This window comes from Diceros bicornis, chromosome 25, assembly GCF_020826845.1.
Source record: "Diceros bicornis minor isolate mBicDic1 chromosome 25, mDicBic1.mat.cur, whole genome shotgun sequence".
Lineage (NCBI taxonomy): Eukaryota > Metazoa > Chordata > Mammalia > Perissodactyla > Rhinocerotidae > Diceros > Diceros bicornis.
The window spans coordinates 484,533-503,957 of record NC_080764.1 but is presented as its reverse complement, the minus strand read 5'-3'; the positions used below and the strand labels follow the sequence as shown (position 1 = coordinate 503,957).

Here is a 19,425-nt window from a genome sequence, read left to right as displayed (position 1 = left end):
GAGGGGAGGGGAGGGGGGGGAGGGGAGGGGGGGAGGGGAGGGGTGTGGCGGGCCGGCACTGCCACAGTGGGCCTGCCGCGTTGCTGGGGAGGTTCGGCCCGGTTCGGTCCCAGGTTTACACCATGCAGCGAGTGCCCCTCGGCCTGGGCACCATCCCCGGAGCGTCCCGGGGCACAGGGAGGCCCAGGCCTCAGCACTCCGCAGTTGGGGAGAGCACCCTGCCCTCGTGGTTCTGAGGCGCGTGGGGCACCAGCACCCCCACTCTGGGACTGGGAACTGGCTGCCTACACCTTTGCCCTTTCTGGGGGTGGGGGGCTGCTGGGCCTTGACCCTTTTCCAGGAGGCTCAGTCCCCCAACCTCCTAAGGGAAGGGGGCGCCTGCCAAGAGTCCCCTCACAACCCATCCTTGGCCCGCAGCTGCCTTCCCTTCTCCTCCCCCTACCCCCAGTGGGCCGCTGGGGACCTGCACCCAGGACCTATCAGCCGGTGTCTGGGTGCCTGGAGGTAGGTGGTGAGAGGGAGCCTCTCCCTGGGAGTTCTGTCTTTGGACTTCAGCTCACTCCACTTCTGGTCACTCCAGCCCGTCTGCCCTGGTCCTGATGCCCCTGAGGCCCCCTGAACTTGAGAGAAGGTGGGGACCCTCGTGAGGCCAGCTCTTCTGTGTGCTCTCTCCCGCTGCCCGACATAGGAGGTCTCCAGTCACAGGATGGGGTGTGGTGAGCATCAGCTAGGGACCATCCCCCAAACCCTAACCTGCACCCCCACACTGGGATGCCCCTGTGCTCTTTGGGGACCCACCCTCACCCAGACTTGTGGCCTCCTTGCAGACAGTCCACTTCCTCCTGTGTCCTCCTGCAAGTGCTCAAGAACGCCTGGCCAGATGAAGCCACTGGGGCATCCACAGGATGGCACTCACTGGCTCTCAGCATCTCGCTGACCTCCCACTCGCACCAGCCAGGCCAGACCTTCCCCCTTCAGCCCTGAGCTGCGTCCACAACACAGCCCACCCAAGCCCCCACCACAGGGGACCCCAGAATTGTCAGAGTCTGACAGGGATGCCAACATTTTATCAAAAAGGGAAGTTGCAAGACAAGCTTTGTGTCACAGGACATTTTAATACCAAAAATGTGGGAAGGCCACCATCCCAGACTAAAAGGGAGTCTTTAAATAGAGTGCAGGAAGCTTGGGGGTGCACTGTCCTTCCTGTCTCCGGAGCCACTGACCGGCATACTCGACCCACCCCCACCCAGAGCCACCACCCCAGGCCCTGCAAACAGCCCCTCCAACCTCAGGGGCCTCAGTCACCAACCACAGCACCCTCTTGGACCAACTGGTTCCTGCCTATCCGGGCCTCTTGCCTACGGGCCTCTCTTGACCCATCTGTCCCTTCCTCCCTCCTCACTGCCTGGCCCCAGCCTCGTGGGGGGACAGAGGCTCAGCCAAGCCAGAGCTGACTGGGAGGGAACGAGGGGGCTTCTGGGGGAGAGGATGGAGCTGGCAGGACTCTAGCCTAGCCGTCCCCCACCCCCACCCTACACTGTAGCCAGAGGCCTCTGTGCAGAGGGATCAGGCCAGGAGGAAGAAGGACCCCCATGGCTCCAGGCGCTCCAGGGGAGGGGGCTTCCGCCCACCCTACACTTCAGCCTTGGATTCTGCCGGGCAGCTTTGCCCACCCTGCCAGATGTCCCTCCCCTGAGCCCCTACCCACCATGGTCCTGAGGATGAGCTGCTGTGAGGGACAGCTGTGCAGCCTCAACCAGAGCCCTTGGGGAGGACACAGGGAATCAGGGGAACGTGGTTGGGCCTCCTGGGCTGATGCTGGCCAAGGGCCTGGGAGCTTCACGGAGGCCCCCTTGCAGCCCCTCTCCTGCAGCCCCAGCCCTCCCTCACGCACAGCAACCCTCAGAAAGCCAAGTGAGGTGACCCTACAATTCGGGGAGCATAAGCTGGAGTGATGTTTGGGGCATACCCCTCACGAGTGGGGTCACAATCGTAAGGGGGCCCAGGCCCAGCACCATCTCTGGCAGCAGAAAAGAGCCCTGAGCGAGGGTAGCCCAAGGCAGGACCTCCGCAGTCCCTTCTGCTCCTTCTTATGGAGTCAGAGAGCCAGCCAGTCACAAAGAAGGTGCTGGCATCTCTGCAGACCCCCTTGGAGACCACGCCCTTGACAGGGAGGCCACCCCTCCAGACCAGACAGCCAGGGGCAGGCTGACCAGAGTGGCATTTGGGGCAAATGTAGTGCCTTGCTCACTCCAGTGTCCCCAGCTTGTCTCTTCTGTAAAAGTGCACTGACTGCCGCTGCCTGCCTCTGTCCTGTTCTGTTTAACTGTGACAGCGTTCTTGGACCCTGCACCCGACTGGGCTCCGCTGTCTGTAAAACGGGGACAGGGACAGGCTGTCCTAGGTCGTGGTCAGGGCCGGACAAGTCCACGTGGGCAGTTCTGAGACCAGCACCCAGTGGGGTCTGGTGCCTTGGCCAAACGCAGCACGGGAGGAGTGGAGGCATCAGTGAGCGCTCCATCTGGGGGGCAGACTGAGTGAGGGCTTCTGAGAAGTGAAAGCCCCCAGCCCACACCCACCTCTGCCAGGACCTAGTTCAAGGAGTTGGTTTGAGGGTTGGAGGGCGGGAGACTTACCCGAAGGCCTGCAGCTCTGGGTCCACGCCTCATGCCCACCACCCTCCCACTGGCTGACAGCGCTGTCACCGTGCTGAGCCGTGACAGTACTGGGTGTCGCATGGGGGAGTGTGTCACCTCTGAGGGCTGTTCATTCCTTGCCAAGGAGCACGGTGCCCCAAGGCTGCAGCGGCTGTGGAGGGCTGCATGTGGGGCGGACTAACACAAGGGGATGACTTCAGTGCCTGCCAGCTGAGAAGCAGCATGGGGCAGGACGAACGAGATGGTGCCTAGTGGGGTGTTCCAGGAGTGGGACCCAGACAATGCCCTGGACCCTGGTGGCAGCCAGCTGGGCCCCACACCGCCCCCTGGTGGCCCCCCAACAAACCTCAGGGCAAAGCTCCTCACCCAGCAGAATGGTCTCAGCCCTTCCCAAGCCCATGATGGAAAGCGAGGTATGGCCCAGGCCCAGGCCCAGGCAAGACGGGTGGGTGGGTTGTGTGAGGAGGGGGGTCTGCCTGTCAGCTGCCTCCTCTGTCCTGGGATGGGCAGCCTGGCGAGGCTACAGGACACATCAGACACAAGGCCTGGGGCCCACAGGGCTGGGGCAGATGGGCACCGGGAGGGGGTGGGCTGCCTGGGGCCCAGACCAGCAGGGCTCCCTGCCGGCCCCACCCCCCAGCCTGCGGCCCTGTAGAGGGCAGGTGGGGCCCAGCCCTGGGGGCAGGGGTGAAGCTGTGGCCAGCACATAAGCCACCAACAGTCGGGCCAGGCTGTGGCTCCAAATGCCACCTTTACCGCTGGGACAATGGTGGTGCTGAGCAGACGGCAGAGGCTGGGAGTAGCGGGGAGCCTGGTGAGGCTGCCCTTCCCTGGGGAAGAGAAAGCTCGGCCAGCCCAGGCCCCTAGAGGCAGCCAGGCTCCTGGACCACATCCCTTGACCCGGTCCTAGAGAGGACACAGGACGGCCTGCAGGTCCTTGGGCAGGGAGCCAATGACAGTCTTGATGTACAGCTGTGCCCGCTGCAGTGTCGCCTCCTTCACAGGGAGCTGGTGGCCCTGTGCCCGCACCTGCAGGGGCAGTGATGGTCAGGGGCAGGTGACCTCCATGTCTGGCTGGCCGAGGCTGGGCGGGGCTGGAGGATATCTCACCAGCTTCTCCCGAAGTTTGAGGACCAGGTCCACGACCTCCACCTCGGACTTGTCCTTCATCCAGGCCTCAATGTTCTGCCGGGGACAAGATGGGGCCATCACCAAGGCCCTCACCCAGCCCTGGGCCTCTGTACCCCCACTCCCCCAGCCCCTACCCTGGGCCTGCGCCTCCCCCTCAGCCCCCCTTACCGCCTCACAGATGGCCTCGAGGTGCAGGGCCTCCAGCTTCTGGACCATCTCTTTGTGCCGCTGCCGGTACCAGCCATCAAAATGTGGGGACTTGAAAAACCGCCTATGGGTGGCAAGAGGCAGTGGCTATGGGGCTGAACCTGTGTGCCAAGGGGTGGGCACGGGCAGCCTGCGCCTACCAGCAGCAGGAGCCTGAGGACTCTCATCTGCCATCTACCCACCTGTAGAGGCCCAGCCAGTCACCCTTGAGGATGCAGGTGAGCTGGGGCCCTGCATGCTCCAGGCTTCGCAGGAAGTCATCCTGGCGGAAGGGACGGATCTGGGGAGGGGTCTGAGACAGGAGCCAGGTAAGCCCGGGTGCCTGGGGGGGCAGAGCCTCACAGGCCCTGCACCTCGGCTGCCCAGGACCCTCCCCAGACACACTCCCTGTCTGAGGACCCCCAGCCCCTACCCTGTCTGGGACAGATCCCAGGACAGTCCTCCCAGAAAGGAGAGCCTTGAGCCCCTCCATGTGGCCCCCATTTCTCTGTCCCATGAGGGATGGCTGGCAGGTGGCTCCTATACACCCACGACCTCCTCCCGCCTCTGCTCCCAGACCCTCCCTCTCTAGAATCAGGAGGGGAGCTTGCCCTCTAGGTCCCTCCCTGGACCCCACCTGGACCCTCACCTTCCAGGGCATGATGCTCTTCTGCAGGGGCATGAGGCTGGCCATGTAGTGCTCCTGGTGGGGAGGAGAGTTGAGTGTGGGGCCACAGCCCCCTACCCCTGCCCCCTCCTCTCCTGCCCTGGGCCTCACCAGGGGGATGATGAAGCTCTGCGTGAGCTCCAGGAGGTGCCGCCTCAGCAGTGTGGTCTGCATGTCTGATGGCCGCTTCTTCTGCAGGCCCTGCTGGGGGGGATGGGCTCAGCCCTCACGCAGCCCCAGCCACCTGCACCCCTCTACACACACCAAGTACACCTCCCCTGCCCCCCAAGCCTGTCCCCAGCCTGTACCTTGAGCAGCCGTTTGAGCAGTGCCTTGTCTCGGTGGAGGTGGGCCGTGTAGGCGGTGTAGAGGCCTGGCAGGAGGGCAGAGCTGTGGCCTGGTCCCTTGGGGGCCTCCCTCCCACACTCCCACAGCCCAACCAGCCTTGGCTGTGCCTGCACCTCTGCCCCCATTCCCACTGGCTGAAACAGAGAACATCTGCCCCCGAGGCCTCAGAGCTGCTGCCTGGGTCCTGGAAGAAGAGCAGGGGCCCAGCCTGAGGGGCACATACCTGGCTTGGTGTCGAGGGTCTTCAGCCTCGAGGGCTTTTTCAGCTTGACCTGCTTAGGAAGGTCCCCTAGGAAGCATGCCCCATGGCCAGACCTCAATGCCACAGCTCATCGCCTGCAGGCTCAGACTCCTCAAGGCCCCTGGCTGGGTGGGCCTCTGAGTCCCCACCCTATGTCACCAGGACCCCTGAGCAGAGGCCAGGCCAGCCTCACCTGACATCCTAGGCTCCCCAACACGGAGGATGTGGGGCCAGTGCTGGAGCGTTTTGATAAAGAAAGGGTTTGTGACTCCCAGGACCACGTTTGGTCTAGAGGGGAAAGAGAAAGAGAGAGACAGAGAGAAGAGGCAGAGGCAGGCCCAGGGCGGTGGAGCGCAGGCAGGGAGAGAGGATGCGGGCACTTACGGGGCCTGCGTGCGTGTCGCGAACTCCTTGAACTCGCTGTCATGGATGGTGAAGTAGGGGCGGTAGTCACAGCAGAACTTGAGGGGATACAGGCAGCTGCGGGGGTGGGGGTGCGGCAGGCGCATGAGCGCAGCAGGGTCTGGGGCCCCCGACGCTCCCTCCCACTGCTGCCCGGCCTACCTGGTCAAGGCCAGCACCATCTCCGAGGACGTGGCGGGTGAGGGCGCCAGGACCACCAGGGGCTCCCCGAGGAGCATGAGCTCCCACAGCGTCTGCACGTGGGTCAGCACGGGCTGGAAGCACCTGGGGCCGGGCAGAGGCAGGTGGGGAGGCCCGGCAGGGGTGGAGGCTCCCCAGCACTCGACCCCCCAGGGAGGCCCGGGCGGTTCCCTAGGGCACAGGCAGACCCAGCTCCACGAATGCCGGGCACTGCCCCGGAGAGCCGACGGTGGTGAGGACGTTTGCGGATGCCGAGGGTGTGTGTAGGGCCACCCCACGCTCTGAGAGTCCACCTGGGAGGGCCTGGCCCCGTGCCCCCTGCCTGAGCTGGCAGCCCTGGCTCCTGCTGGGCCCAGCATGGAGCGGGACGGTCTCCAAAGCCCAGCTCCTCCACAGACTTGCCCAGAGAGGGGCAGCCTCAGGCAGTGAGCATCTCCCAACACAGCCGCTCCTCTCCCTGGACCTGCCTTCTGGAACCTTCCTGCCCACTGTGCCCATTTCCTCTGGGCATTGGGTTCCTCTTGTGTACAACTGGCCCTCATGGAACTGGCTGAGGGTTAATTGCTGATGGGCAGTCCCCGCAGTGGCCTTTGCCCTGCACGGGCCTGAGCCTCGTGGGCTTGCTCACTGTCTACTTGGGCAGCGGGCAGTGAGGGCTCACCTGAACAAGTCTAGCTCGTGGACACTGGTGAGGACCACCGGGGCTGGCAGCCGGTTCTGAGAGGAAGGGTGGGTGAGGTCAGCTTGAGGGTGAGGCTGGTGCCCCACAAGCCCCAAGAAGTAGCTCACCCCAGGAGAGCCCTGGGGGCTGCACCCCTGCCCCACATGCCTCCCCACCCCCACCCCTTGCAGCACAGGAGAGGGTAGGGAGCACCCAACCCTGCACCAAGACGCAGGCCCTGGGCTTTGCCTGGGGTCTGGCCACCCCACGGGGTCCCCAGCAGGTCGGGTGGGGAGGCTCAGGCAGGTGGGAGGGTTGAGGCAGGTGGGCACCACTGGGCCAGGAGTGAGGGCCCCACCTCATGGCCACACTGCTTCGGAGGACTGCAGTCAGGCTTGTCCACCTTGGCCGGGACACGCACCTGGGGGAGGAAGGGAGCGGCTGCCAGCTGAGAGAGGGTGTCTCCACGCAGCCGGGCCTTCCCACCCCGCCGGCCGGCCCTCACCTGGAGGACGACTCCCATGACAGGCAAGTTCAGGGTCTGCCCAGGCATGGGTGCCGGCCACTGGTCAATCTCACTGCACACTGTAGACACAGGAGGCCAGCGTCAGCAGAAGCTGCCTGCCAAAGCCACCAGGTGCCACAGCCAGGAAATGACACCGCTCTGGCTGCACCTGACAGCCACTCACCTGCTTCCAGGCAGGGCGCCAGCTTGTCAAAGTACTCAGGGGCAATCAGGCTCAGCAGCGCCTGGAACAGCCGGACGAAGGGCAGGCGGGACAGCAGCACCAGAGACTGCAGGCCCGCAGGCCAGTGAGATGTCACGCCAGCCACTCAGGCACCTGCAGGGACCCCTGAGGCCCAGCTCATCCAGAGTCAGCCCAGGGCAGCATCTCCCAACTCTACTGGACAGCTGTCCCCAGGAAGAGCCCAACTTGGACCCCAGGGTTATTAGACAGGAGGAAACCCAAAGGTTGCCCCAGACGGGGGTAGGGCTCAGCCGACAGCAGAGTAGGGCTGGACCTGGGCCTTCAGAAGGAAATGCATGTGGCTGAGACCCTAGGATGACCTCCCTAGGGGTCAAGGAGCTTCTGCTTTTGGCGTCTGAGCTCAAGACTGCAGTTGTCCTGACCCTGAAAGTGTGGTGAGGGCCCCGCCAGCCAGCAGCGAGGAGCAGGGATTTCCCGGACCCAGAGACAAGAGGCCATGGGTGCTGTGCCGGGCAAGGAAGGAGCAGCAGGGCCCATTCCTTGCAGGGACCACAAGGAGAGCTGGGCACAGTGGCACCCGCCCCAGGTGGGGTGGGCCTTGTGGCCTGGGCAGTGGGCTCCGCCTAGTGCCAAGGGGCTGGGAGCTGTGGAAGGAGTGGGCATTCCTGGAGGCTCTGGACCTCCTAGCCTGTCAGTACTTCCCGATGGCCGCCAGCCCCCGCCTCTCAGTGGTGCCGCCCCAGAGCAGCCAGGTGGCTTACCTTCTGGAAGTAGCCCCTCTTCACAGAGCTGTCCTTCACCTGCCTGAAGTACACGTAGCCAAAGTAGTGGGCTGGCTCCCTCTGGAAGGAGTGGGGTCAGCCAGGCTGCGCCCACTGCCCGTGCTCCCTCCTGCCCACCCAGACCATCCTGCTGAGGCTGCTCCAGCCTCTCCCCAGCCATGGGGGCCAGGCCTGGGGGTCCTTGGCTCAGACGGTGGGCAACACCTCTACAGGGAACATCGCAGACAGTGGTGAGCGGCTCAGGGGCCTGGGACCACCCACACTGAAGGTGTATGGGGCCTCTGCACACCAAGCCACATGTGGTGCTCAGGAAAAGCTCCAGGGACCCTGGTGAGTCCCCAGAAGAGCTGGCCCATGCCCAATTGAGGCTGGGGCTGGCTGTCACCTCTCCTGCCACAAAGGGCCCGGGCGCCTTGAAGTAAAAAGGCTGTTTGCGCCAGCCCACGACCCCAGCCCTCGGGGATAGAGGGCGGAGCAGGCTGGAGAGGCAGCCCAGGCTCACCTGCAGTGACACGGGGGCCCCACTGTCATAGCGCCTATCATCGTGCCAGGGGCTCCTCTGCCCTCCACACTGACGAATTCGGAAGCTGAACTGCGTGTCCCCGAGGCAGCCTGGGAAGGGAAGCGGCCCCTGCCATGCATGTCAGGGCTGGAGCCTGTCCTGCCAGCAAGTGGGGGTGGGGACCAGGCCTCTGCAGGACTGTAAGTGCCCCAGAGAGAAACCCCGGCACCTCCCAATGGAAGTCCCTGGGTCCTAATTCCTGCACACCTTGCACCTAGAAGTTTTAGAATAAACTCAGCCCACAGAGAAGCATCAGCTGTGAGCAAGCACAGGTGGAGAGTGGGAGACCGTGGTGTGGGGCCCAGCTCAGTGTGCCTGGGACAGAAAACCAGGCCTGCCCACACACCTGAGCCTGGTGGGGAGCAGGGGCCGAGACCCAGCTCCTGGTGGCCACTGTGGCGGGGTGAAGGAGAACAGACTCCGCTGCTCCCTCTGCCCAGAGACATCTCTTTCCACATGAATCGGGGGAACCCGGCCACCACTGCTGCAGGGGGTAGTGGGGCTGGCACTTTCAAGCCGTGCACACCGGCAGCTGTGATGCCCTTGGCCTGGGTCACGGGGCTTCTGGATGGCCGCATATCCCCCCCTTCTTCCTCTCACCCCCTAGCCCCGGAGCAGACTCCAGGTCGGAGAGAGTTGGGGTCGCCTACCTGAGTGGGAGTCAGGAAAGGACAGGTAGCAGATGCTGCTTTTCTGAAATACACGAAACCCGGTGAGGGCTGGCTCACTCCTGGGCGATGTCTGCTCCCAAGAGAGCCGGGACCCACCTCCTTGTCCGTGAGCCGGAAGTCGCTGGGGTACACCAGCTGTGGGGGACACAGAGCACCTGGTGATGTCAGCTGGGTGGGTGTGGTACCTGCCAGGCTGTAGGTGTGTTCCCCTCACCCTCTCCTCTTCCCAGCGCTGTCTCCCTCCTCAGGCATGTCTTCACCGGCTGAGACCCTCCTGCCCTCCCCCTGACTCCTCTCAGCACGAGGCCACATGTCCTTCCCTTGCCTTGGCCACCACACCTCGGCAAGCTCCCTGACTCCCTTCTTAACCCTCTCGCCTCAGGGCTACTCGCCTAGACTGTGGTGGGGCCTCCCTGCCTCTGCCATCCCGACAGTCTGTCCCCACAGCTTCAGGGGGCGGCGTTTCAGAGCCCTCCTGTGGCCTCCCCTCTTGCTTGGAGTGGTCACAGGGCCCTGCCTGCTGGCCCCTGCCTCCAGCGCCCTCTCTGCCTCCCGAACCCCACCCCACCCAGCTGGAGGGTCTTGGGCGTACTGTTCCCTAGGCCTGACCCCCAGATTGGGCCTGGCCAGCCTCCTCATCTCCCTGTCTTTACTCAGATGTCACCTGACACAGTGGTGTCCCCGCCTCTTGACGGCAGCTTGAGCATCTTCACCCCAAACCCCACTAGTCAGGGGTGCAGGAGCTTCTGACCTGTGCCGTACCTGGAGTGTGAGCCCCAGGGGAGCACCCTGGGTCCCGGCAGTGTCCAGTGAGTGTGCCCAGCTGGATGAGCCCTACACCCCTTGGGAGTGGACAGTCAGTGAAAGCACAGACACCAAGCAACAGGCCACACGCTAGAGGAGGCAGCAGGCTGAGGCTTGATCTCAGGCCCAGTCGCTCTGTGCACAGGCATGTGGCCAGAATGGATTTCCTTGTAGGACACCCCAAAGGCAGGGAGCTCCAGAGCGGGCCCCCGAGGCGTCTCCTGGGGTGTGCCTTGGGCTTCACTGCTGCCCTGTGCTGTGTTCACACGCATTGGGCCAGCTCTCCCAGGTAGTAGCTGTGCCAGGAGCCCTTGGTGGGTCCTGCAGGCATGGACCCCCTCCTCACTCCACCTGCCGAATTTCTACGCTGAGGAGTTGGGTTTTGGCCAAAATGAGGCTTCTGGGGTGTGCCCTGAAACCCCAGACAGGGTGAGGTGCTGCACCCAGGGGCCCACGCTGTTGGAATGACATAGCTTCTTGTCCTCGTTTGCTCTGAACTTGCTGCTATGGTCCTATTCTGTCTCTTCGGCTGCACATCCAGTGTCCTGAGTATAGGGACAATATCCCAGGCTCTTCTGCCTCCCAGGCCCTGGCAGAGAATGGACCCTCACCAGACACGGGACTTGTGGAGTGTGTGAAAACACGTCTGTGAGGTGTAACAGAACAGGTGGGTCACGCGGAAATCTCAGCTAAGGAGGCACTAAGAAGGAAGGGCCAAGAGGCAGAAGGGGGGCTGAAGAGTATTTGTCTACGGGGTTGGACCCACAGCAGCACTTGGGACAGCTCTGAAAGGGGCAGGGGCCACAGGACCTCCCCAGGTCATGCCCTTGTGTGTCTGCGTCGAGGAGGACCGAGGAAAGGCGGGTGCCTGGTGGCCGGACAAGACCATGATGGGCACTCTGCGCTGAGCTGAGGGGTCTCAATCTGGTCTGAGCAGGCCACTTTGGCCTCCAAGCTCCACGTCACTTGATGGGGGAAACCCACATCCACGGGTTGGTGCATCCTCTCCTGGGAGCAGAGGCCAGAGGTGAGGCTAGCCAAGTTGGGCCATGCCTCGGTGAGGGAAGAAATGGAGCACACCCTGAGAGAGAGGCAGAGAGTGAGGAGTTTCCTGCACGATGATCCCCCTGTCCTCCCAGGCCCACGAGTGTCTCGTCCTTTTCACCTGAGCCAGCCTGCACGGGCTGCTGCTCCTGGAACCCAGTCATCCGAAGAAGACAGATACAGTGAACTTTGCTTTGAGAAGGTACCTCTAGGACAGGGCTTCTCAAAGTGAGGTCTGAGTACTCTGGGGCTCTACAAGGTCCAAGCTGCCTTCTTCAGTCTCATCTTCTCCCTTGCATGCAGTGTGGTTTCCAGAGGCTGTGACAGACCATCGTGGGACACCGATTGCAGAGGCTGATGTGAGAATTCAGCAGCCTTCTATTTGGCCAGATGTTAAAAAGGTTTGCAAAAGTGTCAAATGATGCCACTCTTCTCACTAAATTTTGTTTTGGAAAATGTGATTGTTTTCATAAAAATCTGTTATTTATATTAATACATAGGGTATTAATAATTTTTTATTATTAATATTTAAAAATTTTCTCAGTTTCGGGCCGGCCCCGTGGCTTAGCGGTTAAGCGCGCGCGCTCCGCTACTGGCGGCCCGGGTTTGGAACCCCGGGGGCGCACCAATGCACCGCTTCTCCGGCCATGCTGAGGCCACGTCCCACATACGTCAGCTAGAAGGATGTGCAGCTATGACATACAACTATCTACTGGGGCTTTGGGGGGAAAATAAATAAATAAAATCTTTAAAAAAATTTTTTTCTCAGTTTTAATTCGTGGTATGGTAAACATTTATAGATGAAACCCACACAGAAAGCTCTTTGGTCCTCAATAACTTTTAAGACTGTGAAGGGTCCTGAGACTGTGCAGTGTGGGAGCTGCAGACTGGCAGGGCGTGAAAGCTGCGGTGGAGAAGCGGCTCTGGGCCCTCCGGCTGCAGCTCACTCCACAGGTGTCCTGGGTTAGCGGGGATACTGAGGTGAGTTTCCAAGAGCTGAGATGGCAGAGCCAAGTCTTTTCCTCAGCTGATCTGTGCTTTCCTGCCCCCCACAGCCTCGCCCGCTCTCCTCTCAAGTCTGACTGCTGCCTCGCCTCCAGACTTCAGTGCACCCATGTGCACGGGACCCCCACACATCCTGTGCATGCTGGGGGTCCTGAACCACTTACTCCCTGTGTCTCTAGCACAGAACGTGAACTCCTGGAGGGCAGGGCCTGTCTTCTCACTTAACTCTGTGTCCCCTACGGCCAGCACAGTACTGCAGGGCCTGGCTGGTGGCAGCTGCTCAATACTTGATTTACTGAATAAATGAATGGACAGCTCCTTGTCTTGGCTCTTCTGGGGGAGGGATTACCTGAAACAGTCCCCACTCCCCATCTGGCTGTCTCCTTCTCATCTTCCAAGATTTGGCCAAGCCCCGTTCCTTTCTCTGAGCTGCGTCTGTTCATGGCACTCCTGGAAGGCAGCCCCTGGCTCTTCCGTCTGTGTCCCCCACCACGTGCAGTGCCAAGGTCTTTGTGGTGCTCAGCCAGGCTGAGCTGTGAATAAGAGAGCATGAGGCAGGTGCTCCCTGAAAGCCTTTGGGCTCCACTGAAACGACCCTCGATCTTGCCCAGGATTTCCAGGGAAGGGAGGAAAGGCAAGAGGCAGACCTGACAAGGGCCGTGTGGCCATGCCCATGGAGCCATGGCCCCATTTCTGAACAGACCTGATGATTTGGAGGGGCTCAGATCACTAGTCTGGAGCATTTCAGAGGTGGCCCGCGGTCCCCAACAACCCCTCCCTGAGCTGTGCAGCCTCAGCAAAGGCTGAGGAGCCCAAGCACACAGAACTCTTAACGATTCTTGCTTTGAATTGGCCTTCTGAACAGTTAAGTTCTAAAAAGTTATACATGAGAATGCCTCAGGAGACAGAAGAATGTCAACTTCTCTTGTGATTTTATTGGGAACAATTTGAACAGTAAGAATTTGGGGTCTGTGACGCTGAGCAAATCACATCACCTCTCTGTGCTCTCCCTTCCTCTGTCAAGCAGGGCTGTCACAATAACACACGCCTGGTGGGGATGTGTGTGGTGGAATGGCATCTCCACAGAGCTGGGCACTGTGCCAGGACCCAAGAGTCCTCGCTGAGTCAGCCTTTTCTGTTTAGAAGGCTTGGGCTTCCCATAGCCTCGAGGACTTCAGCAGGGCCTTAGAAAACGTCCCCTCATCCCAGCATTGCACCAGCTTTCCCGAGGATGGCTGCTGAGCCTCACCTTGGCCAACTGCAGTCACAGGGTGCACTGCCCCTCGGGCTCTCAGAAAGCTCCTTCTGACAGTGTGGTGAAGTCTACCTCCCAGCCTCCCCTGCACTGGTCAACTCCCTGCTCTGTGTCACCGCCTTGCAGGTGTAGAGAAGAGCACCCTAACAGGCCTGCAGAAGGCCTCCCTCCCTGAGTGCACCATATTTTCATTTACACCTGGAGGAAGAGAAGCTGCCCATGTGGGTGGGGGTGGAGAGGGGCCTTGCAGGCAGTGGGAACACCCCAGGCCAGGTGAGCTGGATGCCACTTGTGAACAAAAAGATGACTAGCTTGGATGGAATGTGACCCACAAGAGCCTGGATCTAATTCTAAGTGAATAGGAGCTGTCGAAGGATTGTAAACAGGAGAGCCACAAGGCTGGACTTTGCGGGACAGTGAGATGGGAGTGACAACAGCCGAAGTAACGGATCTGAGGTCACTGTCACAAGCGGAGCTGTCAGCCTTGTCCACGGATAGGAAGCAGAGTGGAGGAGTGAAGGGTGACCCCCTGGATTCTGGCTGGAGCAACTGAAGGGCGTAGGTACCATAGCCAGCGTGGGGACACGGGGGAGAGGAGACAGGTGTTTACTAGGGAAAAATCAAAGCTCCTCTCTCCTCCTCCCGAGGGGAAGTCTAGGCAGCTTGACTCCCTTCCTTTGCCTGGGGGTGCACCTTTCCGGAGGTGACAGGCAGGGCTTCGGGGAGGAAGAGGCCGCCCGGGGTCTGCCCGAGGGGGACAGCAGGAGGGCGCGCCCACCGCCCAGCCCCCCCGCCCGGCCGCGTCCCCTCCGGCCGCCCGGCCGCTCACCTCCAGCGCCTGGCCCAGCTCCAGGTCGAAAGTGACCACGCACACGCACTCCAGCCAGGCCGAGAAGCGCGCCCAGGGCGCCGCCGGAGCCCGCGTCCCGGAGGACGGCGCGCCCAGGCGGCCGCGAGCCCGGCGAGGCCCAGCGCCCGACAGCGCCTCCATGGCGGCAGGGGCAGCGGCCGGACGCGCGTTGCCGGGGGAACGGGAGAGGGGCGGTAGCTCGGCGCAGGTCGGGGCCGCGCCGCGGAGCAGTCGAGCGGCCGCCGCGGGCCAGAGCGGCCCTGCCGCGGCCTCGCATGCCCCTGGCGGCCGGAGGAGCGCCGTGCCGCGGAGCGGCGCCGAGCCCACCAGCGAGAAGGGCCCGCGCGGGCCAGAGCGGCCCGGAGCCCGAAGGAGGGACTTCCGGCGGGGCCTTGTGAGACCTGGGGAAGTCTGGTCAGGTGGGGCTCAGGGTCTCGGGAGCGGAAGGGAGAGCGTGCGGGGTCGCGGCCAGGAGCGGGTGTGGAGTGGAAGCTGTGTAACGCAATGCATCGTTGCTGAGCTCCTCTTCCACCAGCCGTCAGACTCTAATTGCCCCCCACTGGGACACTCTGGAGCGATTCCGGGTCTCCCTGGGGTCGCCTCTAGGCGTGGCGTCCTGCAGGGTGTCACGTCCTGGGTTGGCGTCTGACCACCGGGCGTCTTTGCCTCCAGTGGCCTGGTCGTCGGTGCGTGCGGACTGGCCCACCCCGTCCCGTTGTCGCCTCTTGCGTCCAGCGCTCTCCCGAGTGTTTCCGTGCCTCTCGCGCTGCCCAGGCCTGTCTGTCCGAACCAGTGTCATGCGTGTAACAAACAGTGCGAGCCGCCATTGCCTCCTCTGTTTTGCCGCGGTGGAGAGGCATGGCTGAGGGGGCAATTCCCGCGTCTCTCCCCCGCCTCGCTTCTTCCTCCGGCTCTCCCTGTTAGCAGAGCCCCTGACCGCCTGAAATTTTGCTGCAGAATTCCCACCAGTGTCACACAGCTGAGCCTAGAAGGCTGAGTTTGGAGCTAAGACGGTAACGATGACTGACATGCACCATGTTTTAGTATTTGAGGTTTTTATTTTTATTGCTGAGAAAGATTTTCCCTGAGCTAACATCTGTGCCAGTCTTCCTCTATATTGTGTATGTGGGTTGCTGCCACAGCATGGCTGCTGAGGAGTGGTGTAGGTCCACCTGGGAACCTTCCTAAGTGCAAGGAACTTCACCACCAGGCCATTGGGAGGCCCCTGGTTTTTTTTTTTTTTTAATGAAAGCTCTCCACTCCAAGGTTAGTCAGGCTAGGCTAGGCTGGAGCAACAACTCCCAAGTCTTCAGTGGCTTTTCCACTCATGCGTGGACTGGCAGGAAGGTCAGGGGCTCCCCTTCACTAGCTATACCTCCGGAACACATGGCCTCTGAGGTCACCATCAGTGGAGTAGAGATTAATGGAGCCTCCTAGCTGTTAACTGCCTTGGCCCAGAAGTGATACATACATCACTATTAGTTACAGTCCACCAGCGGAAAGCAGTCACATGGTCCCAACCTAACTGCAAAGGAGCCTGGGAAATGAGGGACATATGGGTATTTGAGAAGCCACGCAATTATCATCCTTTGTAATTACTGTAAGTCATTGAATGTAAGATGCCATTATTTTATAAATCACCGAGAGAGAAACTGCTATCAATTACACAGAGATGAGCAATCAAATGTTTTCAAACATTCTCTTATAAAATGTTTAAATATACAGAAAAGATGAATGAACTGCACAATAACCATTACCTACTACCCAGAATCTGTATCTATAATTAACATTTTGTTATATCTATCTTATCCCGTATCTATACATCTGTCCATTTCTCCATCCACCAATCCATCTTATTTTTAGATTAATTTCAAAGACGGTTGTAGACATGAATGCTCTCACCCTTAAAAAGTTCAGTATGTCTATTGTGGAAATTAATAAAAGAAACCTCAACTCGGTTGGAGTCGGGAAGGCCTGCAGGGGGAGCTCTCAGCCCCATCACACATCGTCAGTTACTCCAAACAGGAAGAGGCAGACTTGCATCTGCCTCAGGAAGCACAGCTATTTACTACTGAAGGAAGATTTCCCTCCCTGCCCGGCAACAGCCCAGCCAACAAGAAACACCGCAGCTCAGCCAATGAGAAATGCCACAGCTCAGCCAATGAGAAGCTGTTGCTGCCCTGAACTGTCAACTTTCCCCTAATGGACTTTCCTTTAGAACAGCCCCTCCCTGCTCCCCCTTTTTCTGTATAACAGCAGCTCCCTCCTTTGTTCTCCAGATTTGCCTGTGGTTCCCCATAGCGTGCACATCCTGAGTTGTAATTCTTTTGGCTGTTCTGGAATAGACTAAACTCATTTTGAGGGTGAAATAACTGGGATTTGTCTTTAGAGTTGACAGTATCATTAACTAGCACTTGTTTTTTATTTGTTTCTTTTTGGAGGGGGGGAAATATATATAGTGAACTGCATGAATCTTAAGTGAACACAACTGTTAACCCAAAGCACTAGCAAGATATGAAATATCACCATCACTCCAGAAAGTTCCCTTGTGCCTCTTTCCAGTCACTCTCCACACCCACACCCTATTATTCTGATTCTTTGCGCCACAGATTACCCTGTTCTATAACTTCATAAAAATGGAATCATACAGTATGTAGTCTTTTGTGTCTGGCTTCTTTCACTCACCATAATGTTTTTGAGGTTCATCCATTTTGTGGTGTTTGATGAGTTCATCCCTTTTTACTGCTGCATACTCTTCTACTTTGTGAATATACCACAATTTGTTTATTTATTCTCTTGTTGGTGAACATCTGGGCTCTTTTCAGTTTTTGGTTATGATAAATAAAATGCTATGAAGATCCCAGTACTAGACTCTCTGTGAGGTGCATCATCATTTCTCTTGGGTGAATACCTAGGGACTGAGTTGCTAAGTATAGCAATAATCATAAAGACATACATTTAGCTTTTCAAAGAAACTGCCAACTATACATTTTTTAAAAATTCACCACAACAGCGATGTCTTTCTGTTTGCTCCACATCCTTGCCAACATTTGGTGTTGCCAATCTTCTTAATTTTAGCCAGTCCCATAGGTAGGTAGTGATATCTAGTTGTGGTTTTGTTTTTTTTGTTTTGTTTTGTTTTGTTTTTTGAGGAAGATTAGCCCTGAGCTAACATGTGTTACCAATCCTCCTCTTTTTGCTGAGGAAGATTGGCCCAAGGCTAGCATCTGTTGCCAATCCTCCTCTTTTTGCTGAGGAAGATTGGCTCTGAGCTAACACCTGTGCCAATCTTCCTCTTTTTTTTTTTTTTTTTGTATGTGGGATGCTGCCACAGCATGGCTTGATGAACGGTGCCTAGGTCCACATTTGGGATCCAAACCTGTGAACCCCAAGCTGCCGCAGCAGAGCGCATGAACCCAACCACTACACCACCGGGCTGGCCCCCATCTTCCTCTACTTTGTATGTGGGACACCTGCCACAGCATGGCTTGATAAGCGGTGTGTAGGTCTGCACCCGGGATCCAAACCTGCAAACCCCGGGCTGCTGAAGTGGAGCACACAAACTTAACCTCTGTGCCATTGTGATTTTAATTTGAATTTCGTTGATAATGGCGTTGAGCATTTTTTCATGTGCTTATTGCATGCCATGCCATCAACTGTAAGATATATTCTAAATTCAGGTGTTAAATTATGGGGAAGAATATGTACATCTTAAAATCAATGAAATATGGTAACCCCCAAAAGTTCTTTTGTGCCTGTTTATAGTCAATCCCTGCTCACACCTGCAGTCCAGCCATCTACTGATCTGCATTCTGTTTCTGTTGTTTTGCCTTTTCTCAAAATTTCTATATAAATGGACTGTACAATGTAGTAGACTGAGTAGTTACCCCCAAAGATGTTCACATTCTAATCCTGGAACCTGTGAATACATTACCCTACATGAAGTAAAAGGGATTTTGCATATGTGATTAAGTTAAGGATCTTGAGATAGGAAGATTATCCTGGATTATCCGAGTGGACCCAAGGTAATGGTCCTTTTAAGAGGAAGCAAGAGGATCAGAGTCAGAGAAGGTAATGTGTTGAGGGAATCAGAGAGAGAAATTGGAAGATGCCACACTGCTGGCTTTGAAGATGGAGAAAGGGACCATGAGCCAAGGAATGCAGGTGGCTTCCAGAAGCTGGAACAGGCAAGGAAAGAGATTCTCCCTGGATCCTAAAAATGCAGCTGTGCTGACACCTTGATTTTAAGCCCCATAAGAGTCATTTCTGATTTCTGATTTCTAGAACTACAAGACAATAAATGTGTATTGTTTTAAGCTACTAAGTTTGTGGTAATTTGTTACAACAGCAATGGGAAACTTATACATAAAATATGTAATCTTTTCTGTCTGGTTTCCTGCACTTGGCATATTTTTGATATTTATCCATGTTGTTGCATATATCAGTAGTTTCTTCCTTTTTATGAATAGTATTCCATTGTCTGAGTATATGACGTTTTCTTTATCCGTTCACCAGTTGATGGACATTTGGATTGTTTCCGGTTTTTGCCTATTATGAATAATGCTTTTATGTACATTTCTGTACAATTCTTTATGTGAACACATGTTTTCGTTTCTCTTGGGTCCATACCTAGGAGTGAAAGTGTTGGGCTGTATGGTAAGCTTATGCTTAATTTCGTAAGAAACTGTCAAAATGTTTTCCAGAGTGACTGTACCATTCTACATTGCCACCAGCAATTTATGAAGGTTCCAGTTTCTCCACACTCTTGTCAGCACTTGGTGTTGTCAGTCTTTTTAACTGTAGTCATCAAAGGGTGTATGTAGTGGTATCTCATGTGGGTTAATTTCTCTAATGATTAATGATGTTGAGCATCTTTTTATTTGCTCATAAGTCATTCGTATTATCTTCTTTGGTGAAATGTTGATTTAAATCTTTTGCCTATTTTTAAAGGGGTCATTTGTCTTTTTTTTTTTCCTGAGAAAGATTCACCCTGAACTAACAACTGTTGCCAATCTTGCTCTTTTTTGTGTGTGTGGGTGGTCTCCACAGCATGGCCTCTGACAAGTGGTCTAGGTCCGCGCCACAGAGTGTGCCAAACTTAACCACTAGGCCACTGGGGCTGGCCCTTGTTTGTCTTCTTATCACAGAACTGTAAGAGTTTTTGAAAAGATATATTCTGGAATCAAGTCCTTTATCATATATATAATTTGAAGTTATTTTTCCAGTCTATGGCTTGTCTTTTATTTTT

At 57.6% G+C, this 19,425-nt stretch overlaps 1 protein-coding gene across 7 annotated transcripts; it reads right to left on the bottom strand.

Annotated features, from left to right (window-relative positions):
• Positions 1 to 47: 47 nt before the first annotated feature.
• Positions 48 to 14,318, bottom strand: DENND6B (DENN domain containing 6B). 7 transcript variants are annotated; one of them, XM_058568055.1, is made up of 20 exons: positions 14,157 to 14,318; positions 9,316 to 9,354; positions 9,199 to 9,241; positions 8,489 to 8,598; positions 7,966 to 8,046; positions 7,184 to 7,289; positions 7,000 to 7,079; positions 6,853 to 6,915; positions 6,495 to 6,550; positions 5,795 to 5,917; positions 5,615 to 5,710; positions 5,424 to 5,518; positions 5,213 to 5,278; positions 4,950 to 5,014; positions 4,753 to 4,842; positions 4,624 to 4,677; positions 4,178 to 4,287; positions 3,957 to 4,059; positions 3,768 to 3,842; positions 49 to 3,686 (listed from the first exon to the last, which is right to left on the bottom strand). In XM_058568055.1, exons 1-20 carry the CDS (start codon positions 14,316 to 14,318, stop codon positions 3,564 to 3,566), a joined length of 1,740 nt encoding a protein of 579 aa, XP_058424038.1. In that variant the 3' UTR covers positions 49 to 3,563. The 7 variants fall into 7 exon arrangements, with proteins under 7 accessions (XP_058424039.1, XP_058424033.1, XP_058424038.1 ...); XM_058568056.1 differs by lacking the exons at positions 9,316 to 9,354; positions 14,157 to 14,318 and having other exon boundaries at positions 48 to 3,686; positions 4,178 to 4,317; positions 4,753 to 4,845; ... (1 more) ...; positions 7,966 to 8,008; positions 9,199 to 9,308; XM_058568050.1 differs by lacking the exons at positions 9,199 to 9,241; positions 9,316 to 9,354; positions 14,157 to 14,318 and having other exon boundaries at positions 48 to 3,686; positions 4,178 to 4,317; positions 4,753 to 4,845; ... (1 more) ...; positions 7,966 to 8,008; positions 8,489 to 9,190.
• Positions 14,319 to 19,425: the final 5,107 nt, after the last annotated feature.